The sequence below is a fragment of the Felis catus genome, chromosome B2 (genome assembly GCF_018350175.1).
Source record: "Felis catus isolate Fca126 chromosome B2, F.catus_Fca126_mat1.0, whole genome shotgun sequence".
Classification (NCBI taxonomy): domain Eukaryota; kingdom Metazoa; phylum Chordata; class Mammalia; order Carnivora; family Felidae; genus Felis; species Felis catus.
Window position 1 is genome coordinate 18,645,424 of NC_058372.1, and position 27,933 is coordinate 18,673,356.

Here is a 27,933-nt window from a genome sequence, read left to right on the forward strand (position 1 = left end):
TGGTTAGCAACATTCCTGGCCTCTAACCACAGGGTACAAAGAGCACCCCCCCTCCCAGATATGTCAATTAAAAATGTTGGGGCGCTTGGGTGGCTCAGTCGGTTAAGCATCAGACTTTGGCTCAGATCATGATCTCATGGTTTGTGGGTTTGAGCCCCATGTCAGGCTCTGTGCTGACAGCTCAGGCCTGGAGCCTGCTTGGGATTCTGTGTCTCCCTCTTGCTCTCTACTCCTTTCCCACTTGGACTCTCTCTTTCTCTCAAAAAAAAATGAACTTTAAAAAATGTCTCCAGATGTTGCATAATTTCCTCTTGGAGGTATAATTGTTCCCCATTTAGCACCACTGCTCTGAAGTCTTGCCTTGTTCCCAGTCGTTCTTCTGAGAACCCAGGAGGTCCATGGAGAAGTGTCTGTGAATGGGTGTGAATGCCCCTTGTGTTTGATGATCCCTCAATCCCTTGAGTTCTATATTCTCACCCTAGGTCACATTCAGACTTTAGAGACTTGTTTGCCATTTGCAGCTGAATTTTTACCGGCTTCTGTGGGGGCCTTGCATGTGCCTCAGTAAGCACATACCTGCATCCTGTTACTCCTTCGGAGCACCTGCCTTTGCCTAGATTTTGGGTTAGGAGAATATGCCATGACTTCAGCTCTCTGGTGGGTTTCAGAAAAGTTGTCAATTTGTAGATATTCAGGATATATCCTGCTTTATGTTTGGGAGCAACACCTTTCCAGCTTTCTATACCCTAAGTGGCAGCCAGAAGTCTGACATGCATAGTTTTTAAATTTTCTCAACCATTATGCAGAGTAATTGGAGACTTTTCGAGGTTAAGCACCTTCCCCACGAGCAAGAAAGCTGAACCAATGCCTTTTGAGCTGTAAACACAAGTCCGTGCCACACTGTTATGCTATTTAAAGCAATAGTGTGTTTTACGTTTCGTGACTTTCCAGGGAAGGTTTTGTATTCCACTTTTGATTTATTCTCTGATGTAGATGTAGGCTGTGGTGCAGAACCTACTGAGCAGGATGAGGGGAGAATGTGGTAAGAGCAGCTTGGTATCATGGGTGAGAGACCTACTCCTGTCTCTGTGCCAGAAGTTTCAAATCCAGATGCCTGCAGGCACCAGACCAAGAAATATAAATGAGTGAAATGTGCTGGGTCTGTGTTCACTCTCATTTGCCCTGATGCTTGTGGCCCTACTTTTTTTTATAGTAGCAGGGATACAGAGAAATATTTCTTTATAAGAAAAACAGCAGGGCGAGCAGAATGATAGGCAGGTAGTTTGTCTCTTTCTGCCCGAGCACTGGCAGAATTTATTTGACCTGCACAGATTAAAAAAAAAAATCTTTTTAATATTTATTTATTTTTGAGACAGAGAGAGACAGAGCATGAGTGTGGGAGGGACAGAGAGAGAGGGAGACACAGAATCCGGAGCAGGCTCCAGGCTCTGAGCCATCAGCACAGAGCCTGATGTGGGGCTTGAGCCCACAAGCTGTGAGATCATGACCTGAGCTGAAGTTGGACGCTCAACCAACTGAGCCACCCAGGCGCCCCAATGACCTGCATATATTTTTTAGATAATTTTTTTAATGTTTATTTGTTAGAGAGAGAGAAAGAGAGACAGAGTATGAGCAGGGGAGGGGCAGAGAGAGAGGGAGACAAGGAACCCGAAACAGGCTCCGGACTCCGAGCTGTCAGCACAGAGCTTGACGCGGGGCTCGAACTCACGAACTGTGAGATCAAGACCTGAGCCAAAGGCAGATGATTAACCGACTGAGTCACCCAGGTGTCCCCACAGATTTTTGTTTTTAACTGAGACATGCATTGTGACAATTCCTGGACGTGCCCATTGTTTTTTTAAAAATTAATTAACTATTATTATTTTTTGTTTTTTTGAAAGAGAGTGTGAGCAGGGGAGAGGGACACAGGGAGAGAGAGAGAGAGAGAGAGAGAGAGAGAGAGAGAGAGAGAGAATCTCAAGCAGGTTCCATGCTCAGTGAGGAGCCTGATGCAGGACTCACTGCCCCGACCCTGGGATCGTGACCTGAGCCGAAATCAAGAGCAGGACACTTAACTGACTGAGCCACCCAGGTGCCCGTAGGAACATTCCTATCGTTTTAATGCCACCCACTCAAGTTACCTGTGTGTCCAGAGATCATTTCATCCGACATTAAATGTTTCTCGAGCACGCACTACTTGCCAGGCTCTGTTCTAGGTTCTGAGGATGTAACAATGAATTAAGTAAGTTCTGACCTTACGGAACTTACATGTTGGTTTGTGGGTTGCAATAGGGAGAACGTGGACTGTAGACCAGGAGAGCACTGCCTAGAGAGCATGCTTCCACGGCTCACCATGGACGTTGACCCTCGCTTGCCAAATTTTTTAATTTTCCAAGAGAAGCCAGGAGTCAGATTTTTACGGCAGTTTTCTTATTTTTAAATAGAGGCTCAATATGTTTTAAATCACTGTGGAGGTCAAACAAAACACGTTTGCAGACAGAATCTGGCTTGCGACCTCTGTCTAACACCATCTTTGCCCTTGCTGGTCTGCTTGAGAAGAAAAATGCAATGGAATGACAGCTGTAGCCATGTTAATTCCCTTCTCTGGAAGCAATGAACCAGTTGTCAGAGATTTGGCAATTCCAGGATTTAATTTGCAATACAAGGTCAACAATTTCAGGGAAAGCCATTTTAAAATCAGCACTTAAACAAACGAACAACAAAAAAACCCACCAGTGACTATACAAATTAGCAGGTGGTTATTAACCCAGGCTCAGCAGAAGGTGGCCAACAGGTTCCTTATAAGCAGGTGATAGTGCAGTTATAAACCTGCTTGCAAGTTTGAGACTGGCTTTTAAATCGATTGCCACGGTCGTTCACTTGTGTTGCAACTGACATGCTACACCGTGGTCCAGATTTGTAGTCACAGTGAGAAGTTTGTAATGGTGTCCATTAGTTCATTAAATCCAACGCCCCTGAAAGGCCTAAACCAAGGTTTTTGGTAAATGCCTAGTATTTATAACTGTTATTTATTCTCCTTTCCTCTTAAGAAGGAAGCTGTTTTGGGCTGTTCCTGAAAATGTAGATATACAGACAGTTCAGCAAATACATCAGTTCTTTGATTGGCTCCATTTTTTGCCACTTACACGAGTGATCAATTTTTTAGAGGGTGTGGTGGCGACTCATGAATTACTAACTTGGTGAAATGATTATTTGCTGACAGATTCTACTCGCTGTTCTACGAACTTATTCTCACTTTCGTTTGCCATTCTGTGCTCATAGTGTTTTTCCAACTCTCTCTTTCTATTTAACTCCTAATCCTGCCTGTTCCTCAGAGTCCATTATTGCTGCCTGAGCATCTTTCTCACTGATTCAGCATCTGGGGCCCCTAGAACTTGCCTCACGCCTAGTTCTCCATTCACCAGCCGCCCCCCCTCCCCCCCCCCCCCCCCCCCCCCCCCTTTGCCACAGCACTTAGGAACTGACCTTTGGACAATTCCTTCCCATCTTGGAGGCCTGCGAGTTAAATTCCTAGAAATTGCACTGGGAACATGCATTTGTGTGTCAGTATTTAGACTAGCAATGACACCTTGCCCACATCATTGTTATGTCCTACAGCCTGGTCACATGTTCACTGATAGGTCTCTGGTGCAGGGCGGGGGGGGGGGGGCGGGGGGGATGGGGAGGGGGTGACGATTGTTCTTCAATGCCTCTATTCTGCAGGTTGTAAGGGATCTGACCCAGCTGTGAGGGATCTGACTCCCACATTCCAGCTCGTGGATACACAGAGACTGAGACTCTTTATTGCAAATCATGCTTGATCTAAGCTCAGAGATTCCCAAGCAGAGAGGAATGCCAGGCCAAACCCTTTTCTCATGAGACAGGGGGATATACAGTTTTACTTCTCCAGAGAGAGCTGCTTTTTATATGACACACGACTTGGTCCTATCAAACCACTTTCTGGGTTTAACGTCATAATTTTACATGAGACAATGTAAAGATTCTGACCGCATTTCATGATGTTACTGACTCATACTGTATTCTATCGCATTCTAAGTATCTGTGCATAAAGATGTCTAAAATGCAGCCTGCTGTGAAGGGAGAGAAGTGGTTTGCCTTACTTGAAAGTTTCCTGAGCACTAACTTGACGTGAGTAGAGGCACCTTGTGTTTTTTTGGCTCGTACAGTTTGGATTGTATGCCTGCGAGATACATTTATGATGACAATAACATGAGACAATTTACAAATCACAGGTATCTTAAAGACAAATCTTAACCCTTAGAATAACAGTGCTACTCCACATATGTTCTCGGAAATATGTGCTTTTGAATACACTTCGGTCCCTGTGCGGTGGCAAAAATAAGCAAATCAAACTCCAACTTCTGCTATTTGGATAAAATTTCCTCATTTTGATGCGGACTCTTTTCCTTTAAAAACTTTTATACGCACTTCCCTCATTTTAGGACGTAGTCAATATAATCTTTGAATCTTTTATGTTACTCAGACATAAACGAGTACGTTTTACAATTAACACTGGAAGGACTGAGATCTTTCATTTTTCAATATTGTTGGCCATATAAGAGCTCATACGCACATTGTGAAGTGACTTTTTAAAACTACGATTGAGAGCTCTCCAAATTAAAAAAAAAACAAAATGTGTCCCCTGTATCATTCATACATGATGTACTTTGTTTTACTGCCAAATACTGATAACCATTTTGAAAGGGCAAATTCCCAGTTTAAAAGGCTCTTTCGGTGAATGCTTATGATAATCTAATAAATGCTGGGACTACATTGCTCGTTAAAAAAATTCTCACTTATTATTATTTCCACGTATTTTTATAATCATCTGGTCCCAGACTGTGTTCTAGGGCAGTATTTTTCTCAACTGACAAAACATCAAATGTAATCTCTGGCAGATTAAACCTGATAATTTATCCCACACTGCCTTTCACGAAAATTTGTGTACCCATCTCTGGTGGATGAAGTTCTTAGAATTTAATCTGCTTGGTCCTTAAGTGCACATACTTATCATGGACTTTATCAGACGTTATCTATTTATGACAGTTGCGACCCTGGATCCTGTTTTTTAAAGAGATAATGTAGTACAGCTAACGAAAGCCTCAACAGCACATTTTTAGCATAATTTCAGGGCAGTCTGAGTTAGTCACCTCTTGGCATACAACAGGAAGGTTGGACTGTCTTAATCAAGTCTGAATTTTTCCCACGCATTACCTTCGTAAACCGTTTTGTGAATATTCACTGACTCTCAGTTTAGTAGAAGTCTGGAACGACAATAAAAACAGGACCCCAAATCAAAATCTGTTGGCTCGACATGGAGTGTTTAAGGGACCATTAAGTAACATCCTAGCTCTCCAGCCCCAAATTGCTTCATATCCCTCCTGGTCAGGCCAATTTATTTTACTTAAAAAAAATATTTTTTCTTTTTAATGTTTACTTATTTTCAAGAGAGAGAGTGAGACAGAGTGTGAGCGGGGCAGGGCCAGAGAGAGGGAGACACAGAATCGGAAGCAGGCTCCAGGCTCCGAGCTGTCGGCACAGAGCCCAACGGGGGGCTCGAACTCACGGACCACGAGATCATGACCTGAGCTGAAGTCGGACGCCCAACCGACTGAGCCACCCAGGCGCCCCTATTCTACTTTTTAAATATTATTTGTCTTTTTTAGGGGGACTTGATTTAAATCTGTGCATCGCCAAGGGCAAGGGGCCGAGAACATGGATAGAGAGGTAAGATGGCTATAACCGTAGTTCCCTCTTCTGATTTTTTCCTTTAAAAGCAGCCTTTCGAGCTTGATTTTTCATAATATCATCCATGGACTTGAAAAGTACAGGAGGAGTGAGCAGAAATTTAGCCTCCTTGGTAGCACTCACGAGTAAAGAGGATGATTAACGAAGTGTAGCAGACAATGTAATAGCAAAAGAGAGTCTACGGAAGTCAAACAAAAGTGCCTTCAGAATTTCCAGGGATTCCCATGATCCATAATAGGACCTCACTGAGCCCGTCCACTGTTTCTATTTTTGATTAGATTTATAAACACAGCAGCACATATTTTCATGTGGCTTATCGCCCAGGGGCAGAATTAGGTTGACTGCCCTGAAAATGTGAGGCTTGTGAGTTTGGGGCAAGGGCTAGAGCGAAATAAGTAGTGTAATTGTTTTTGTGGCGAGACCGTGGGACCTCCTCTGTTCTGAATTACACATGGCTCAACCCTTTGACCTGACCAGACTCGGCCGTGGCTGACAGAACTCCTAAAGTCGCATGAGAGGGTCCATCGCTGACGAGCTGGGACGTTATCTGTCAGGCAAGATGTGGGCCAGCAGCCACAGCGAGCTATAGAAGTTACGAGTGAGACAATATTTGTGACCACCTTGGCTTCATTAAGCTTGTCGCCGTAGCAGTTAGCACTGTAACAGAAGGTGCTAATGTGAGGGATTTCTGGAATCCAAATGTCACACGAATATATATATGTATATATATATACATATCATGTATATATATATATAATGTATATATATATATATCCTGTTATTCTGTTTCAATATATTTTCAATACATATTCTATATATATATACATATATATATATATATATATATACGTCTGTGTGTGTGGATACAAATATATATAGTTTATATATATTCAGCATATTACATTGTTCTCATATATATTCAGTATATATTCTGTGTATGTGTATATATATGCATGTATATATTTAATTTATATATACATAGATTTTACTAAATTTTGGATAGTCTTCAAGGATATTTTGGAAAATTATCTGAACATTATTATTATGATTAAAAAAATATCCACAAGGTTTGGGAAAATGTCATAAGCCTTACTTCAAGTTCTTTCACTTAATTTACATTCTTTAAAAATAGATGGTGGCTCACTGATATAACTCCTCAGAGCTAAGGGGGCTGCAGAGGACTTCCAGAAAAGGTTGGAGAGAATCACGGGCTGGCACTTTTGCATTTGTGGAGAATGTGCTCTGTGATTTGCATGATGATATCACATATACATCTATCTAGGTATGATTTGGAACTCAGTCACTTGAATTTTTATTTTCCATCCAGTCAATTAAAAGTTCAAAGATAATACAAGCAGAGAGCGTTGGTTCACTTTCAGACACTCAATATTATTTCCCAAACCAGTCCTTCTCCTGTAACATCCCCCAATTTTTTTTATCAACTTTTTTTTTCATGGCCAATTTTATAAATTAAGGGTCTCTTTAGGTATTCTGTGCTTACAACAATTTGGAAATAACCTAGCATTTAAAGTTTTTCTCTCTCATCTGAGACAATTGAATGCTGATTTAATTCTTAGTTACATGACATTTAAATTTTCCTTTAAAGAATACACAACTTCTCTGCATTTTTTTCTGAATTGCATTTCTTTTACTCTAGGAATTCTAAAACATGAGAATATGGTGGTCCCTATCAAATTATTTAGAAAAGGGGAGAAAGCCCACTAAAATATCCTCTAGGTCCCCCAACAAAACTGCATTCAGCCTTACCCAGTCTTGTTCTCATTAGCAATGAAGAGTTTGCTCTCTATATAATCCAACATGGAATGTTCAGAGCAGACAGGTGCAAATTGCAAGCTGTTTCACTTTGGCTGTTATCCCTTAAATAGACAAAGTAATAGACCGGGAGAACAAAAAGGGTTCCAGCTCAAGCTGCATAAATGAAAGTCTTAACAGGGACGGACCAGCTGGCTAGGAGACCTCAGTGTAGTGAATACTAAATGTTACCTTTATGCCACTTGCCCAGGAAAATGGCTTCAATGACAGCCCCTGCCTTTTATGATTGAGATGCCATTCCTTCAAGACAGTCTTTTGCTTTATTGCAAAGGCAACAGTGTGGCCCAAGTGGATGAGAACAGAAGCCAACATACCTGTTCCTGTTTACCATCATTACACTCCTCCCAGCAATTCAGGCATGATTAGGTTCCTGGAGGTGGACCAGATCCACAGTATTTCTATCCATGTCTATTTTTTTTTTTTTTTTTTTTTTGGTTTTGTTTTCTGGCTGATCCAAGCAAAGCCCCACAGCAGTGAAACAACTAAAACAATCTCCACCACTCCCTCCTCCCCAACAAGATGAATCTGCTGAGCTAGTCTGCTGGAAAACAGAAAACAAAACAACACAACACAACACAACAACAACAACAATGAAAAAACACAGTTGTTCATGTCAGGAACACCTAAATTAATTTCATGGAAGAGACGTGCCCTGCCAGAATGTGTAGGAATCTAAGGCATGTTTCTGAAAGGAGGCCCTGACTCTGTCATTCCTAAGTGGCCTCACATTGTGACTTGCCGGTCGTGCTCTGGAACCGCTGTCCGGAAGATGGAACTGTTTGGTACGCGCAGAGGCCCCTGGCGAGGTCGGACTGCGAGGTCTCCCCGCGCACGCGAGGGGAGGCCGACAACCCCCAGCCGGCCTTGTTTACAGCCGGACAGAGGAAAACAGCTAGACACAAATGAGGGCTGACGGTTTCATCACGCACGATCGGTTGATCCCAGATGCAATCTGACTGCCCTGAACCGAGCGATGATCTGTGCAGTATGCAGTATTCACTTTCTTGCTGGTCTGTGCCCACCAGGCTGGCCGCGCCCCTCGGCCATGGCTTTGACTGCAAGCCGAGCTGAGCGCTGCGCTGGGGGGGACCCCATTCCTCCCGACGACAATCACATTCTTTTAAAAACTTCCTACGTGTGGCTCGCCACTGGTTATAAATGAGTTTGTTGTTGTTCGTGTTCTCGACTCTGTCGCGGTATTATTACAATTATTATTTTTTCAAGTTGACCATGTTGCATGAAAAGGCATTTGTTGTTCTTTTGGACGAAGAGGATGTGTATTGTCCAAAACACCGTCAGGTCTTACCAATTCCAGGCAGGTTTTTTTTTTTTTTTTTCCTTCTTTTTTTCTTTTCCCCTCTGTTCAAATCACAAAGTATTTCTTGCTTTCTTCCACACTACGTATTCCATATTTAGGGGGATAACCTTAACAAAAAATGTTTGAAAGACCGGATTTAGCACTATTTAAGCACACACGCAAAATAAACGTGTTCCCAGAAACTGCTTGCTTTGATTTGATGTAGAGTTAGGTTATAGCAATGAAATAGCAACGTAAAGGGCAGAAAAATAAAAGACATCAGGCCTATCTGTGTTGGTTTGGTCAGGATTTCTAAACATTCTGCTTTTCTTCAGGACTAAGTAGGTATCAGTGAGAAGCAGGAAGGTACTGATGATCAAATTTTGTTTCTCGATTTGATTTTTGAAATGCCATATACATATTTAATAGGTTGATGTGAGCTTATTAAGAATAATAACAAGTTCCATAAATAAGCTAACTTAACCAGTGGCAAAGAATGGAGGCATTAATGTGAAATAGAAGCAAAAGATTCGTTTGCAGGAGCTGGGGAGAGAAAATCTCATCAGGAAGGAGGGCATCTGAATCGAGGTGGGGTGGTTGAAGGTGCAATTTACCCCCTTTAAAGGTGCCCATGTGTAGAGAGGAAAGCGGAAAGGAATTGGCCAAGGAGAGCACTGGGAAATCACTGCCCGTTTCCTCTCGAACATGTGTTAGTAGTAAAGAGGTCACAAAATACAATCCCTCACTTGCTAATCCCCTCCAAGAATTTATCTCTGGTGTGTACAATCAGACTTGGCCTTCCTTTTAAATACGTGAACTCGTGAAAAAAATATCTTTGAGACCTTTTTAAACATTCGAGAGAAAGCACATAATTTCATTTGAAGCCCTTAGTAAGGAAATGAGGTCTATTAATAGGCCACATCCATCTACTTAAAAGCGTGTTTAACTGGATCTGAAAGGAGTTGAAGTCGCAGGATTACTGAACCACGTCAAGAAGACTCCTATCTGCTGCCACTTTAGATGGAGGCTGTGAAAAAAAAAATCATACTTCACCCCCTGTCTTCCTAAATGTGGGAACATTCTTGCAGTTCTGAACTACTGTTTGTAAAAGTTTACCGAGTTTTTAGTGCCTGTCGTCTTCTGCGTTTAATTTAAAAGTTGAGAAGGGATGTAAATTAGTGAAATGTATTCTCTCTTGTGATTTCAGTGTACATTTTCATACACGACCCTAATACTACACATCTTAGGATTTCTATCAGGTTGCGATGCTATTTTTATCTTTTAAATAGAGCAATTGCACAGAATACATCACGCTACTTTGACAGTGGATGTTAAAAAGAAATGTCAGAATTCCTGAAAGCAAGAAAAAAGTCTTTACAATTATTGGACTTTTCTCTAAATAAGAGTCATTATGCATTTCCTTTAAAAGAAAATCTCAAAATACTAGAAATTTTTTTTGGGGGGGACGGATTGTGATTTTTACCCCTGCGGGGCTCTCTTCACCACCTTTTTAGAAAAAAGATCTCTGGAGTACATGTTTTTCCTTGATTTCGTTTACAGTCACATTAAATACATTTTGTTTTAAACCTATTGCACACTATTTGCCTTATGTTTCAAAGAGGAGATTCTCAGAAAAACAGGTCCTGCATTTGGGTTGGCTACGTGGACTATTTGCTCCTAAATCTTTAACATGCTTTTATGGTACCAGGCTATTTATGCAGCCTGTTGTATTACGATTTAATTGCTTTGTGATATTTATAAGAATAAGGAAAGAGGTTTTTAAAAAGAAGTAGGGTTTTTTTCCAAACACTGTAACGCAAAATGGCAATGTTAGAAGCTCCAGGAGATCTAGTAAAAGCAATGACACAGGGTTGTAAAATGGACACGACATTTTGTTATTCTGAATCCAGTCGTCAGAAACTTGATTTAATGCGTTGTCTGATACGCCATCTTTACATGTGACCGTGGCTTGCTCATTTCTACGTGCTTTATCTTTCTGGCTCTTTGGCTTATGGCTAACCTAAATTTTCTAATTTAATCTGAAACTTGAGCATTTCCACCACGGATATTTTTAAAATTTAGTCTGACAGTTATCAAGGATTCATTTGGAACTTGTAGGAGTCTGAGGACTCTAATAATATTTCTGGCTATTCATTTTCATTTTTGAACATTTATTATGCATTCTCATATTAATGGCTTTCCCAGTCACGTAATGAATTCTGGTTTTCAGTGAGGTGGCATTTTATGAAATTTGTGTAAGTCCCAGGAGACTATGAAACTCTTGGCATTTCACATCATTTTGACTTTTGCTGAAATTTTGGATCGTATTTATCCTTGGTTAGATTTCAAGAAGGAATTAATTCACACACTGGAACTTAGAGGTTTAAAACAAATATGGACACAAGCAAGCACCAACGCTGAGCACATTTTCTACAAGATCATTCTATCTCACCGAGATGAAATGGCATCATAGCACTGTCCGAATTCCTGTCGATCCTGCAGTGCAAGCTTCTCTGTGCAAATTGGCTAGTGTCCTTAATTTGTTGAGGGCCCTTTGCATTAATTAAAAATGATAAAAACAAAGTATTTGAACGTGACCTTCATTTGGCATTTGTATTAACTTTTCTTATCCTCTTTTATTTAATTCTTCCACTTCTGTTGTTCAATTAGTGTTTGACCCCTTTAGGAGAGATGTAAATTAAATGACATTTCAATGCCATCCCATATTTAAAATCCTGTGTTAGTTGTGGATCATAAATGATGATCTTCATTCTTTAGCTAATTTATTCATTTAACAATTTCCCTCCAGAAGTTTCGGCAGAAGGCTCTGAAGCAAACTAAGCAGAAGAAATCCAAGTCGGCTGAATTTCTGATGGGTGAGCCTTGCTTGATGAGTTATTGCTCATAATTTGTGTAAGGATTAATTAACTAATTACAGACAAATGGCTGTGGGCGAAATTTTGCTCTTGCTTGTCAGGGTGCAATTTGTAATTATTTTAATCATTTATTCTTTTTTTTTTTTAAGAGTTAATTTTAACCTAATTCTGTTTTGGTGACATTTGAGGATGATACACTTGAGTCTTTCCGCACAAGAATTACTGGGAGGAATTTTCTGCTTGTCATTGGAATACATTTTGCTTTAGAATGATCTTCTGACCTCCTTGTTTTGCTCTAGTTAAAGAAGATAGAGAGGCTACGGAAGGCATCGGGAACCCAGCTTTTAACGTGAGCAGCCCGGATCTCTTAGCACATCAGACTTCAGACAGGAAAGTTATTAGACGTGACACGCTGGATCGTACCCTTGCAGCTCACCAACAAAAATGCAGGCTGCTGGCCTCTGCTGAACCAAAAGGTGTGACTTCAGTCCTGATTATCTTCATACTCGCTGACAGTTGCCGTGCTTCTGATCTAACCTGGGCATCCTGGAGCCGGCATCAGGCATTCCATCCCAGCGTGTCTGCACAGGCTTCCTGGGAGGCTCTGGATGCCACGCGGAGGGCACACGTAGGATCTGTTTTGCCATTGGTATGCAGGCCATAATCTCATATGTGAAGGTTGCTGAGCAGTGAATCCAGTCTTGTCTCGGGGTGCTGAGATGGAACGGGTTCAATCTCAGGACATCACACTCTGGGGCAGATAGGGGATGAAATGCTGACACTCCCATTTATAGGATGCCATTGTGCCAGTATGTTCGTAAACGATGCGGGCCTCTCACTCTGGGGCCTTAAGACCTCAATGGCCCCTTCCTTTGGAAAAGGACAGTTTCTCTATAGGTTGGGACATCTGTGCTAGGAGCTTCACTTAACATCTGCTAAATGCAGAAAGCATGCCTTAGTAGTTAGGATTTATCTGCAGGAATCCACATTCACCCACAGTTTCCTCCGTTTTCTGGCATAGGGCTATTTCCAATAGTTAACTATTTAAAAGATTCTACCCAAGCAAGGGGAATGCGTACATACTCAGCATCGGGCTGATACAAGATGGCGGACTCCTAGAGAGAGGGAGAGACACAGCTCTTCTTCTAAGCTTGGGCCTCTTTGCTGCCAAGAGGGAAAGATTGTTTATTCTGTACCTATCGAGAAGGAAGTCATTAAAACTTGCTGTCTTTGCTCTCGTCTTCATCCATCGAACAGGACAGAAGACATCAGAATTGAATGGCCAGATAGCTTTTTGAAAGGGAGCTGTCTGAAGTAATGAAGCATGAGCTGGCACAGATGTGTTTCTCTGCTGGTCCCACTTAGCAGCCTCATCGTGATTTCCACCTGTACAGAGCAGGCAATCCAGATCCCCATGGGTTAGCACGGTGTACAGAGCATTTATTGTACCAATTTTGATTCCTAAGGCTCGGGGGAAATTCTACCAGCCTCTAGATTTCTGCATTCTACGTCGTATCATGCGTGTTCTCATCAGTGAATTTGGCTTGGCTTATTCTCCTTGCATGTGTCTGTGTGTATTTTTCTGGAAGTCTGTGAAAAGTGGCTAGACGTAGGGCTATCGCTTGTGAAAATAAAAGCCTCCGTTTGCAAGTGCTTAGTATAGGTTAGTCACTATGCTAAGCATTTTATGTGCACTCTCTTCTCTCATTTTGTACTTCCTTGGGCGTATTAGGATACATATCAGCTAATGCAATAGAAGCCTCAATAACAGAGGCTTAGACTTGCTCTAGTACCTTCTGTTTTGTTCCTTTGGATTCCTTAAGCTCGTTCCCATCTGCATGATCCAACATGGCTTGATATCAGCTCCATGTTCCAAGCTCTGGGAAGGAAGCTGAAGGTCACAGACCCAGAATTACATGTATTGTCTCTGTTTATAACCCTCTTGCTGGAAACCGGTCACCTGACAAGTCTAGTCACAGAGACCGGAAAATGTTGTTACCTGGGAGTCAAGTTTCCAGCTGCGACTGGGGGGTTCGTGAATGTATATTGTATCCAACCGGTAGACTCTACATCCAGTATATTTTATTACTCTCCTCATTTTATAGACGAGGAAATCTAGGTTTTAACTTGACCGAAGTAAGAAAGAGAATAAACGGTGGAATAAGGGATTTAAGCCAAGTCTTGTTTGACTCCGTGATCTCCACATCTCATCCCACTGCCATATACCTTCCCTTTTTTTTTTATGGGACATGCCACAGGGCATTGTGCGGGAAGATCAAGACAACATCTTGAGAAGTTGCTGACATATTCAGAAGGGAGACTCTAGAGCTGGGTCAGACATTCAAGATCAGCGACCTCCCAAGCTGGCAAAGAAAATTCTGGCAGAGTGACAGATGTTCAGCTGTATGAAGGAGACTTAGGGACCCATGGCATTCGTCTGGCTTCTTCTTGTTCAACCCCGGACTCTGAAGGAAAACTTCTGGTACCTTCAGTGCAAAGATTTTTTTTTAGGTCTTTGGTTCCTGTGGTGGGAAATTAGTCTTTCTTATGGAGCTAGGGTGTTTCACCGCAAGAGAGAAGTGTGTCCCTTAGGACAAATGAAGGCTGGAGCAGGCTTTTTTTTGTTGTTGTTTTGTTTTGTTTTACAAATTTATATTCAACAGAGGTGTTCAGGTTTTTTCAGTAGGAATTCTTATTCTCTGTGATCCCAGAAGACTAGAAGCCTACGTGGAAACCTTGAATTTTAAGTTTTTTGATGAATATTCAGAAGTGGAGTACCAACTTGATGGCTTGGCTGGTAGAAGCTGAATAAAGCCAGTCATGGAGAATAATTACATTTATGGTACAGTAAGTGTTGGTGAGAGAGGATAGGATGAGGTCTATGAAAAGGATGACATTTGTAATAAGTGTTGGGGCGGAAGTAATTATGGGTAAGTATTACAAAGTAGAAATATAATGCGAGCCACACACACAACCTTACATTTTCTAATAGTTCACATTAATAAAAAGAAACTAGTGAACTAATTTTAATAATACATTTTATTTAAAACAGTAGCTACAAATATCTACAAATATTATTATTTCAAGTTATAATCAATGTAAACATTTAAAGATACTTCACTTTTGGGGGGGGTATGAAGTCTTTGAAATCTGTGTGTGTTTTACGTTGACAACAAATCCTAACGTGGGCTAGCCTTATTTCAAGTACTCCATAGGTGTATGTGGCTGGTGTCTCGTACTAAGCAATGTGATTGTAGCTAACTACTTCTGGAAGTTTAGCTGTGCAAATCTGCATGGTAGATTTTCAAGAACTCTTAGAGAGCTATAACATCCCAACACCCCAAATGCTGCTTAACCAATATTGACCCACAATATAATATTCCCAACATGGTCTCAATTGTACTTGTTATTTCTAATATCAGTTCTATGATATTAAAGAAGTCTGAACACAAAGGGTATTCCCAGACATAGGCTGAGTGAGTTCTGCGTGCCAGGAAATAGTAGCTTCTCCATGATTTTAAAGAAGGCCTATACCAAAGGCCAACTTCCTTGATGCTGGTTTTGTATGTAGGAGTTTCCACGAGAAGAGTATAATTGCTTAGGTAAACATATATTGCTTTATCACTTTTACATATGCCTAAAATTAGAATTTATGTTCCTCTGTTAGTGTTTATCAACCCTGGCTATATATGAGAATTATCTAGAAGTGAGAGACTCTTTGGCACTCATAACCTTCAGGATGGTTGTTGGGTAGGTCTACATTCCAAGTTTTCTACAAGGCATTTTGATGGACAGCGTGGGTTGAGACCTGCCACTATGGGCCTCTTCCCATATCTGGGAGATAGAAGGTAGTAATTGTCATGAGTGACAGTTAGTTGGCCTGGTTCTGGAAGATGAAAGGAGAGAGAAAATTTTGTGACTCAAAGGTAGAGAGAGCAGAGTGGAAGGAACAAAAAGAAACTTTAGATGGAAAATCCAGAAATGATTTATTATCATCCTGACACAATCAGCCAGACATTACATAGGTAGGGGTTATACCATCTGTCTTCTGGAACATGGTCAACATTTAGGAAAAAAATTATTTGCAGGGTGCCTGGGTGGCACAGTCTGGTAAGCATCTGACTCTGAGTTTCGGCTCAGATCATGATCTCACAGTTTCATGAGTTCAAGCTCTGTGTCAGGCTCTGCTCTGACAGCAGGGAGCCTGCTTGGGATTCTCTTTCTCCTTTCTCTCTGCCCCTCCCCTGCTCACACTGTCTCTGGCTCTCTCAGAAATAAATAAATAAATAAATAAATAAATAAATAAATAAATAACTTTAAAAATAAAAAAAAGAAAGAAACAAGTTATTTGCTACATCTCTATTCAAACCCACCCTGTTTGCTTGCCTTTGAGAGACCCTCCAAAAAAGGATTCAATTGCGAATGAAATGTACAATTTTACGGTCAGTGAATGAAGAAGAAATACGTGATTTTAGAAACTTGAGATATTATAGAGCACAGTGTTTCTTGTTAATATTAAAAAAAAGAAAATTCTATATCATCTACCCATGTGATTACTTAGGCAAAAGGGTAATTAGATATTTCCCCCACGGTATTATTACAATGAGCATAAATTATCATCCTATAAGTAAATATCAGTGTATTTCCACCTTTTAGATGCTTAACAAAAAAACATTAGTAAGAATTATGGTATTATTTTTGGCCACATGTCCTCTGTTCCATCATGCCCAGAACTTGTGCTTTGTGTGTGTGGACTGCTTTTCCAAGCCCAGCTCATCCTGTCTGCTCATTGCCAGCTATGCACTGATCTGATGATGATGAGCCCATGGAAATTCAGAATTATAGTACTCGCAAAGGGGGCACCTGGGTGGCTCAGTTGGTTTAGTGTCCAACCCTTGATTTCAACTCAGGTCATGATCTCAGGTAGTGGGACCGAGCCCCACATTGGGCTCTGTGCTGACATTGTGGAGCCTGCTTGGGATTCTTTATCTCCCTCCCTCTCTGCCCCTTGACCACCCCCCCAAATAGTCATTGAAGAGGGAGAGTGGCAGAGAACCACTCAGTGTGTGTGTGTGTGTGTGTGTGTGTGTGTGTGTGTGTATGTGGAATCCCAGTTTAGCTGATTCAAGTATGTTCAGTCTAGGACTCAGTGCATGTCTGAGTATTTGTGGTTTAAAGGAGCCCAAAATGAACATAGCTTTTAGTGACAAAACTGATACAGGAGTTTAGGTTTTCTGATAGGTCAGTGATTTGGTCAATATCTTAGCAGTTGGACAGAAATGCCATTTTTTAAAAACCTAGTTTCCTTTAAATATTGGGTGGGAATTTAAAAAATACTTTCTAGCCATCAGATTAAGGAGTTACACTCTATCAATGAAATTCCATATTAAATTCAAACGTTGCTAAGCTTTTCTTAGCTGCCAGTTGGCTGGCTCATTTATTGCATTTCCATTTAAGAAAAAAGTAAGATGACTCCTAGGAAAGGGTTAATTCCAAGTAAGAGACAGTCAGACACACAAGCTTGATGTCATGCCAACAGCTCAGGAAGAGAGGAAGGGACTTTTTTTTTTTTTTTTGATTTAACTTTATCTTTTATATTTTAAAATTTACATCCAAATTAGTAAATAGTGAAACAATGATTTCTGTAGATTCCTTAATGCCCCTTCCCCATTTAGCCCATCCCCCCTCCCACAACCCCTCCAGCCACCCTCAGTTTGTTCTCCATATTTATGAGTCTCTTCTGTTTTGTTCCCCTCCCTGTTTTTGTATTATTTTTGTTTCCCTTCCCTTATGTTCATCTGTTTTGTCTCTTAAAGTCCTCATATGAGTGAAGTCATATGATTTTTGTCTTTCTCTGACTAATTTCACTTAGCATAATACCCTCCAGTTCCATCCACGTAGTTGCAAATGGCAAGATTTCATTCTTTTTGATTGCTGAGTAATACTCCATTGTATATATAAACCACATCTTCTTTATCCATTCATCCATCTATAGACATTTGGATTCTTTCCATACTTTGTTTATTGTTGATAGTGCTGCTATAAACATGGGGGTGCATGTGTCCCTTCAAAACAGCACACCTGTATCCCTTGGATAAATGCCTAGTAGTGCAATTGCTGGGTCCTAGGGTAGTTCTATTTTTAGTTTTTTGAGGAACCTCCATACTGTTTTCCAGAGTGGCTGCACCAGCTTGCATTCCCACCAACGATGCAAAAGAGATTCTCTTTCTCCGCACCCTCGCCAACATCTGTTGTTGCCTGAGTTGTTAATGTTGCCATTCCGGCAAGTGTCTCATTGTGGTTTTGATTTGTGTTTCCCTGATGATGAGTGATGTTGAGCATTTTTTCATGTGTCAGTTGGCCATCTGGATGTCTTCTTTGGAGAAGTGTCTATACATGTCTTTTGCCCATTTCTTCACTGGATTATTTGTTTTTTGGGTGTTGAGTTTGATAAGTTCTTTGTACATTTTGGATACTAGCTCTTTATCTGATATGTCATTTGCAAATATCTTCTCCCATTCTGTGAGTTGCCTTTTAGTTTTGCTGATTGTTTCCTTCGCTGTGCAGAAGCTTTTTATTTTGATGAGGTCCCAGTAGTTCATTTTTGCTTTTGTTTCCCTTGCCTCCAGAGACATGTTGAGTAAGAAATTGCCGCGGGCAAGATCCAAGAGGTTTTTGCCTGCTTTCTCCTCGAGGATTTTGATGGCTTCCTGTCTTACATTGAGGTCTTTTATCTACTTTTAGTTTATTTTTGTGTATGGTATAAGAAACTGGTCCAGGTTCATTCTTCTGCATGTCGCTGTCCAGTTTTCCCAGCACCACTTGCTGAAGAGACTGTCCTTATTCCATTGGATATCCTTTCCTGCTTTGTCAAAGGTTAGTTGCCCATACGTTTGTGGGTCCATTTCTGGGTTCTCTATTCTATTCCATTGATCTGAGTGTCTGTTCTGCTGCCAGTACCATAATGTCTTGATGGTTACAGCTTTGTAGTATAAGTCTGGGATTGTGATGCCTCCTGCTTTGGTTTTCTTTTTCAAGATTGCTTTGGCTATTTGGGGTCTTTTCTGGTTCCATACAAATTTTAGGATTATTTGTTCTAGCTCTGTGAAGAATGCTGGTGTTACTTTGATAGGATCGTGTTGAATATGTAGATTGCTTTGGGTAGTATCAATATTTTAACAATATTTGTTCTTTCTATCCAGGAACATGGAATCTTTTTCCATTTCTTTGTGTCTTCTTCAATTTATTTCACCAGATTTCCATAGTTTTCGGTGTATAGATTTTTCACCTCTTTGGTTAGATTTATTCCTAGGTGTTTTATGGTTTTTGGTGCAACTGTAAATGGGATCGATTCCTTGATTTCTCTTTCTGTCACTTCATTGTTGGTGTACAGGAATGCAACCAGTTTCTGTGCATTGATTTTATATCCTGCAACTTTGCTGAATTCATGAATCAGTTCTAGCAGTTTTTTGGTGGAATCTTTTGGGTTTTCCATACAAAGTATCATGTCATCTGCGAAGAGTGAAAGTTTGACCTTCTCCTGGCCGATTAGGATGCCTTTTATTTCTTTGTGTTGTCTGATTACAGAGGCTAAGACTTCCAATACTATGTTGAATAACAGTGGCAAGAGTGAACATCCCTGTCTCGTTCCTGACCTTAGGGAGAAAGCTCTCGGTTTTTCCCCATTGAAGATGATATTAGCGTTGGGTCGTTCGTATGTGGCTTTTATCATCCCGAGGTATGATCTTTCTATCCCTACTTTCTTGAGGGTTTTTATCAAGAAAGGATGCTGTATTTTGTCAAATGCTTTCTCTGCATCTATTGAGAGGATCATATGGTTCTTGTCCTTTCTTTTATTGATGTGATGAATCACGTTAACTGTTTTGTGGATATTGAACTAGCCCTGCATCCCAGGTATAAACTCCACTTGGTTGTGGTGAATAATTTTTTTAATGTATTGTTGGATCCGGCTGGCTAATATCTTGTTGAGGATTTTTGCATCCATGTTCATCAGGGAAATTGGTCTATAGTTTTCCTTTTTAGTGGGGTCTCTGTCTGGTTTTGCAATCAGGGTAATGCTGGCTTCATAGAAAGAGCTTGGAAGTTTTCCTTCCATTTCTATTTTTTGGAACAGTTTCAACTCTTCCTTAAATGTTTGGTAGAATTCCCCTGGAAAGCCATCTGGCCCTGGACTCTTGTTTTTTTGGCAGATTTTTGACTACTAATTCGATTTCCTTACTGGTTATGGGTCTGTTCAAATTTTCTATTTCTTCCTTTTTCAGTTTTGGTAGTGAATATGTTTCTATGAATTTGTCCATTTCTTCCAGACTGCCCATTTTGTTGGCATATAATTGCTCATAATATTCTCTTATTATTGTTTTTATTTCCGTTGTGTTGGTTGAGATTTCTCCTCTTTCATTCTTGATTTTACTTCTTTGGGTCCTTTCCTTTTTCTTCTTGATCAAACTGGCTAGTGGTTTATCAATTTTGTTAATTCTTTCAAAGAACCAGCTTCTGGGTTCATTGATCTGTTCTCCTGTTTTTGTGGTTTTGATTGCATTAATTTCTGCTTTAATCTTTATTATTTCCTGTCTTCTGCTGGTTTGGGGTTGTATTTGCTGTTCTTTTTCCAGCTCCTTAAGGCGTAAGGTTAGGTTGTGTATCTGAGATATTTCTTCCTTCTTTAGGAAGGCCTGGATTGCTAGATACTTTCCTCTTAGGTTGCCTTTGCTGTGTCCCAGAGGTTTTGGGTTGTGGTGCTATCATTTTCATTGACTTCCATATACTTTTTAATTTCTTCTTTAACAGCTTGGTTAGCTCCTTCATTCTTTAGTAGGATGTTCTTCAGTTTCCACGTATTTGTTACCTTTCCGAAGTCTTTCTTGTGGTTGATTTCGAGTTTCATAGCATTGTGGTCTGAAAATATACATGGTATGCTCTTGATCTTTTTGTACTTACTTAGGGATGGTTTGTGTCCCAGTATATGGTCTATTATGGAGAACGTTCCATGTGCACTGAGGAAGAATACATATTCTGCTGTTTTAGGATGAAATGTTCTGAATATATCTGTTTAGTCCATCTGGTCCAATGTGTCATTCAAAGCCATTGTTTCCTTGTTGATTTTTGGATTAGATGGTCTGTCCATTGCTGTGAGTGCGGTGTGGAAATTTTGATTACAGTAGTGTTTGCCAATCATCTTGTCCCATGATCTAATCCCCAGGCATTTCTTCCTGGTTTTTTGGGAGAGGGTCTTGGAATAAGAACTGAGATCTCTGTCAGTTGTTGAAGAACCACAATGGTTCTACCTGCTAACTTGTGTAATGTGGAGGAGTACCTTGTGGGCAAAGACTATGTATATCCCTTCACTTGACATTGCCAATGGCACATGGGATGGATGGAGGCACGAGTCTAAGGTCTGATCAGAACAAGAGAAGATGTTGGAGAGAATGTGCCATAGCCTAGAATGGGTCCCAGCAAATATTAGTATTGGAGGCAACAGTGGTCACTGGAGGTGGCCCCAACGGCAGCTCTGGAATTGACAACAAGTGGTTTTCCTGTGGCTTCATAGAATGGAGGTGCCACCATTGATTCCGTGATAAGAATGGTTTGAAAAACTCCTCTGTTGGTAGAAAAACCTTTACATAGGCAGCAGCAAAGCAGAAGGCGGAGTGGTAGAGAAAGAAAATGGCAAATGTTCTAAAGACACTGAGGGAAATTAGTTTGGGCATATATGATCTAAGGCCTTAGATCCTTCCAGCAGAGATGAGGGGTAATTTGAAATAAGGGTAGGAGATCCATAATAGTTGTGCCTGAGCCAAAGAAATCATGGATTAGGGTTACAAATGTGACTCTAAATCTAATTTCAGATTGGTGTAGCCATTAAAGTTACACCTGCACAAAAATTTGTAATAAAAATAACTTGTAGTGCACATGTAAAGTGCATAATTCAAATTGTCTGAGCAAATATGTGATGAGAATTGTTTCTCCCCATAGTGCACATAGCCTAGGTTATTTTAGAAGTCATGTTGTATAAAACTGTTTACATCACTCTCACTTGTGGCTATTTTCCCCTTAAGATGGGAAACAAGTGTTATATGAAATTTATAGAACATGTTTAAATTTTTTTCATGTTTATTTATTTTTGAGAGAGAGAGAGACAGAGTGTGAGTGGGGTTGGGGCAGAGAGAGAGGGAGACACAGAATCCGAAGCAGGTTCCAGGCTCCAAGCTGTCAGCACAGAGCCCGACTCGGGGCTCAAACTCACAAACTGTGAGATCACGACCTGAGCTGAAGCCGGACGCTCAACCGACAGAGCTACCCAGGCACCCCTAAATTTATAGAACATTAAAAAATATATATTCTTTTTGCTTTAAGACATTTCAACTGTTATTAAGATGAAGGAAATAGACAGGCAAATCATTTGCTTTAGGTTTATTGAACTGACCTGGATTTGTGTCTGTAGACCCCATTTGGCTCCTAAGTGAGTTGAATCTCCTTCATTGACCTCAAAGGCTAAAAATAAACACTGAGGAATGTATCCTTCTTTCTGAAATGAAGAAATATTTTTTGGAGATACATGAAAGATAAAATATTTGGTCAGTTTATACAAATCAACACACATCAATTTAAGTTTACTTTCCTGTTTTTTTTTTTTTTGTTTTTTTTTTTAATGGAGTAAGAGTTCTAGAACAACATTCAGTTTGGGAAAGAGCATTTTAATCAGATATTTGAGTTTTGAGAATTTCAATCGAATAAGAAAAGTTTCATTTATTGTCCTCTCAGAAAGAACTGCCTGCTTAGAGTTAATCAGACAGATTTGCCCAGGAAATTAGGAGAACGTCTATTTGTGTTATCTTTTCCTGTTTCTGTTAATGCTAAAATTGAAACCATTGGTAACACTTTTTACCAACCATTCAGCACAATTATTTTCTGTGTTGTCTTCAAGTCGATGTTAGCAAAACCCCTAATGGATAACTGTGTTCGTAAGATAATATTTTATAAAATCGTTCGTACATCGTTGGTTGGGATAAGAATTCTTTTAAGAATGATTTTAACATTGAGAGATGTTGCGTTGTTACTCTGGTTCATGGATGAGAAATGGGCTCACACATGACAACCACTGGATCTATTTATACGCCGGTGAAATTTATATAGCTTTAACATAAAAATGTGAGCATAAGGGGGCACCTGGGTGGCTCAGTCGGTTAAGCGGCCGACTTCGGCTCAGGTCACGATCTCGCGGTCCGTGAGTTCGAGCCCCGCGTCGGGCTCTGTGCTGACCGCTCAGAGCCTGGAGCCTGTTTCCGATTCTGTGTCTCCCTCTCTCTCTGACCCTCCCCCGTTCATGCTCTGTCTCTCTCTGTCTCAAAAATAAATAAACGTTAAAAAAAATAAAAAAAAAATGTGAGCATAAGAATGTATACGAGGGTGGAAAGGATGGTTAAGAATCTTAGAATCGTGGAAATGCTAGACTGGAAATCACAAAGCTGGTATTGCAGAAGTCCAAGTCTTTTCCTAATATAAACAGCTGCACAGTAAAAGGACAGAACAAAATGTGACAGAACAATGTTTCCTGCCGCATTAGCGATGCGATCATCGTTTTAGCAGCTGGACGTGTTACTGGATTGTTTACCCACATCCTCTGAAATAGTTGGTGAAATTTTAAAAGACATAACTTCCTATCAGAATAAGAAGTTACACCATACCAATGCAGTTTCATATACATTCAAACTTTGCAAGCCATGATGTTGACTAGAGTCAATGGTTGCATTTCCATTTTAAGAACAATTTTGTTAGAAAAGTTTTTCGTGACCTTAGTATTTTATGCTCTTAAATATAAATTAGTCCTTCATCTCCAAATAACTCCATTTAGAGTTTCTTTCAGATCACTTTTGTTTTCTATTAGAGAGAATTTAACAGCAAATTGACCAAAAACCTTATTTCAAAAACAACCCAGGGGAAGTCCGTTCAGGACTTTCCAAAGGGTTCACCTTTGCTTTAGGAGATAAAGTGTAGTCATCTATAAATTTCCAGAGTTTTCAGAGAAAGGATTATTAATTAAGATTCTTTAAACTAAATCTAATAATCTATGGTATTGATTGCTTCCATATTGAAATGTGCTGCACTGTGATGAAAACATTACTACCTGGGCAGACTGGGTGGCTCAGTCAGTTAAGGTTCCGACTTCAGCTTAGGTTATGATCTCAGAGTTTGTGAGCTCGAGCCCCGCATGGGGCTCTGTGCTGACAGCCTGGAGCCTGCTTTGGATTCTGTGTCTCCCTCTCTCTCTACCTCTTGCCTGCTCACACTCTGTCTGTCTCTCTCTCAAAAATAAATAAACATTAAAAAAAATTAAGAAAACATTACTACCTAAATGAAGTCTTAAATATAGTGCATAAATACAAGTAGCCTTAGATCCATGAGGAAGACGTATTATTAAATGAATGATGGCGCAATAAAAAAGGTTAGGGTGGGGTTCTTGGGTGGCTCAGTGAGTTGAGCGTCCCACTCTTGATTTCGGCACAGGTCATGATCCCTGGGTCGTGGGAACGAGCTTCGTGTTAGGCTCTGCACTGACAAAGCAAGCCGGCCTGGCATTCTTTCTCTGCCTCTGCCCCCCTCCCCTCTCCCCTGCTCACTTTCTCTCTCCCTATCTCTCTCTCTTAGAAAAGAAAAAAAGATTAGAGGGTGATTGATGTTTAATTTCAGGTGGGTCCTAATTTGAAAGGCAATATTGCACGCTACATACATCAGTTTATTTACATGTAGAATCATGCTGCCAGGCTTCAAGCTAGAAAAAAAAAAAAAAAAAGGAAATCCACCTTGGTATTTTTGGAAGGACTTTGAAACGTGTAAAAAAAATAGTATATTTATACTTCACCTTTGAATTATCGCCATTACTTAAGTAATGGAAAGATCTTCTTGTTTAGGAGCTAGCTACTTAGGGACACACTCTACCGCTGCGGATTTGAGGTCCAGGGGAGCACAGGATGCATTAATGCCTCGAGGTGCTATGGGATAATGCCCTGCAGGAATTATGCACTCAACGGCACTATGGTGGTTTGAAAGTTAAGATGCCTCATAATCTACCACGAGGGAGGGCCTTCGGGGAAGAAAGAATATGGCTCAATTAATTAGTACTTGTTAGCAAACTTCTACTGTTACCCTATTTAGATTTTCAAATCACTGATATCTCAAATACCCACAAGATGTGGAAAGGAAGTAAGAATAAGCAGTTGAGAAGACGAATTTGCCCAGCAGGGCACCCGTTCTGGAATACAGGGTTAGTGGTCAAGTAATTGGCACAGGCTAGCTTTTCTGTAAAGATGAAAAAAGAACTATTATCCGTTTGCTGTTTTTAACCCGGCTGTTAAAGAAATTCATGCCTTTCAGTTTGAATTTCTGAGTAAGATGAATACTCTTGATGACGACCAACGGACTCCTATGCAAAATCTAATATAAATAATTTAATTTTTGAGAGCGCTCTGGAGCTTTTCTGGGTGTTCTTTTTCTTAAAAAAATTTTTGTTTTAATGTTTATTCGTTGAGAGTGACAAAGAGACAAAGTGTGTGTGGGGGAGGGTCAGAAAGGGAGGCCCAGAATCTGAAGCACGCTCCAGGCTCGGTGCTATCAGCACAGAGCTCGATGTGGGGCTCGAACCCACAAACCATGAGGTCATGACCTGAGCTGAAGTTGGATGCTTAACCCACTGAGCCACCCAGGTGCCCCTGGGTGTTGCTTTTCTATACTCATTTTGTCTTCTAAGTGGCTATTGTTGGTATTTAGAAAAGTTAATGATTCCTAACGATTATCTGGTTATTTTCAAGCTATTGTGCCAATAATATCTCCTTTGTTCTAAAAGTTTTTTGGTTACATCTCTTATGTTTTCATGGTAGGGAAGCATATCATCTTCAAATAATAATTGCATAAGATATAATGATTTTCAATAGTTTGAGCTCATCTACCCCTTTATGTTTGTTCTAACTGCTTTGGCCAAGATTTCTAAGAGAGTGCTGAATAATGGTATTGATAGTGAACATCTGAATCATACTTTGAGTTCTTGTCATTAACTTTTATTTTTGGATGTTTATTTGGGTTGTGTTGTTCTGTTTAAATATTTAGTATAATACTATGCTTTATCACAGTAAGACGTATTCTTGTATCTTTAGTTGCCTTTAAGTTAAATGTAAAATATGTTTGGGGGTGCCTGTGTGACTGTTGATTATCTGACTTTTTTTTATTTAAATTTTTTTTTAAGTTTATTTATTCTTCAGAGAGAGAGAGAGAGAGAGCACGCGAGCAGGGGAGGGGGAGCGAGAGGGGAGGACACAGAATCCAAAGCAGGCTCCAGGCTCTGAGCTGTCAGCACAGGGCCCGATGGGGGGCTCGAAATAACGAACCTCGAGATCATGACCTGAGCCGAAGTCGGACACTCAATGGACTGAGCCACCCAGGCGCCCCAAGCATCTGACTCTTGATCTCAGTCAGGCATTGATCTCAGCCCAGGCATTGATCTCAGCCCCACGTTGGGCTCTGTGCTGGGCATGAAGCCTATTTAAAAAATATATATATACACACATATATTTTATATTTTATTATATTGTTTATTGTATACATAATATATTATAATATTGTATTTATATATTAAAATACTAGATATTATATATTTACTTATATTTATTATTTATATTATATATATTACAAACATAATATATAGTGTGTATATATATATATATACACACACGCATATATATATATGTATATATATATAAAATGTTTGTAAATCAACCTTATAAAACAGTATTTGGATTGATTTAGTATGGTAAGGCATGTATAAGTTTGACATAGTTTTCACTTTCTATATTCTATTACAGCCCCTGATTTCCACATATGTATATGTAAACTGGCATTGTGGACATTTAAACCTGAGTTCTTCATACTGGATTTTCAAAGAGGGGAAACTAGGAAGGTTTCCCAAATGTATTCATAAAGTGCATAGCAATTCAGTTTCATTATACTTACGTAGCCTTCATGCCTTTAAAAGGAATAGTGTTCGGGAGAATATCCTAGTTTGGAAAATTTTGGTGCATGGCTAGCATCATAGAATGTAAACCGTTTAGTTAGTGATTTAGTTTGCATGCAGTTCTCCTATTTTTATTTCACTGACAGTATATCACAGAAAACATGATGGTTGGTGATAAAAGGCTGAGCTGAAACAGGTGGATTCACAGGAAAAGGACAAGAATGGAGTCGATAAAAACCTCCCAAGGAACAGATAGATGCCTTCAGATTTTCTTCCTCGGGAGCTAATGGAGCTGATTTGAAAGGAAGTGATTGCCTCGTTGAGCCAAGACACTGCCATGATTCACACTAACCTTCCTCTGGTGGGCAATTTCGTTCTCGCTCTTACAGCCCCCAAGGAACTGCATGGGTGCACACTGGAGTATTTCCTGACCAAAGTTCATGTACACTGTAATTTAAGTAAAAGCCCTGATTACATTCTGTGCTGCTCTGAGTTAAATGATAGGAAAACCTGATATGTGTGGAAGGGCAGAGGCAAGTACATGTGTTCTCCACCCCCCGTTCAGTAAAAAAATAGCACAAGAAATGAATCAACTGAGGCTGATTCTAAACATTGAACGGCTAATTCTAGGAAGTTGGAAACAAAAATAGAGTACCAAGAGTACCTGTAAGACCAGTGTCCTGCTTTATTAATTTATGTATCACATCCAATTGCTTCAATGCATCCTGTAAGATATATATTTACACGTGGGGCTGTCAGATTATTCATCTGAATATAACAAACAGTTAAATGCCAGCGAAATTAGAATCTGTTGTATGTATGTTGCTAGATGCCCTACTTTGAATTTCTCAGTGGGTCTATTAATTTTCCTGTGAGATGATTTTAGATATATCCAAATGCATATTCTGAATGACTAGGGCACTTTCAGAAATTTATCCTATTAGCAACCTACCTTCTGGTAATTTACATCCTATTCAAAAGCCATCCCACTTTATTATATCCTCACACTATCCAATGAAACTTGAGCAAAGGAGCTAGTAGTGTTAGGATGAAGTCTGTTGTTTCCAAATGTATCATAGGTTTGCTGTGCTTTACTGTCTTAGACTACTGGATTTAGCCTACTGTATTCAGGTTAG

General features: G+C 40.1%; 1 protein-coding gene across 1 annotated transcript in view; it reads left to right on the forward strand.

Annotated features, from left to right (window-relative positions):
- Positions 1–27,933, forward strand: part of LOC101096891 — a 339,394-nt gene that overhangs the window by 89,038 nt on the left and 222,423 nt on the right. The window contains exons 5-7 of the mRNA XM_045058641.1: positions 5,688–5,748; positions 11,709–11,775; positions 12,075–12,251. Coding sequence (XP_044914576.1) covers positions 5,737–5,748; positions 11,709–11,775; positions 12,075–12,251 — 256 coding nt within the window. The 5' untranslated portion in view covers positions 5,688–5,736. The remainder of the gene's footprint in view (positions 1–5,687; positions 5,749–11,708; positions 11,776–12,074; positions 12,252–27,933) is intronic.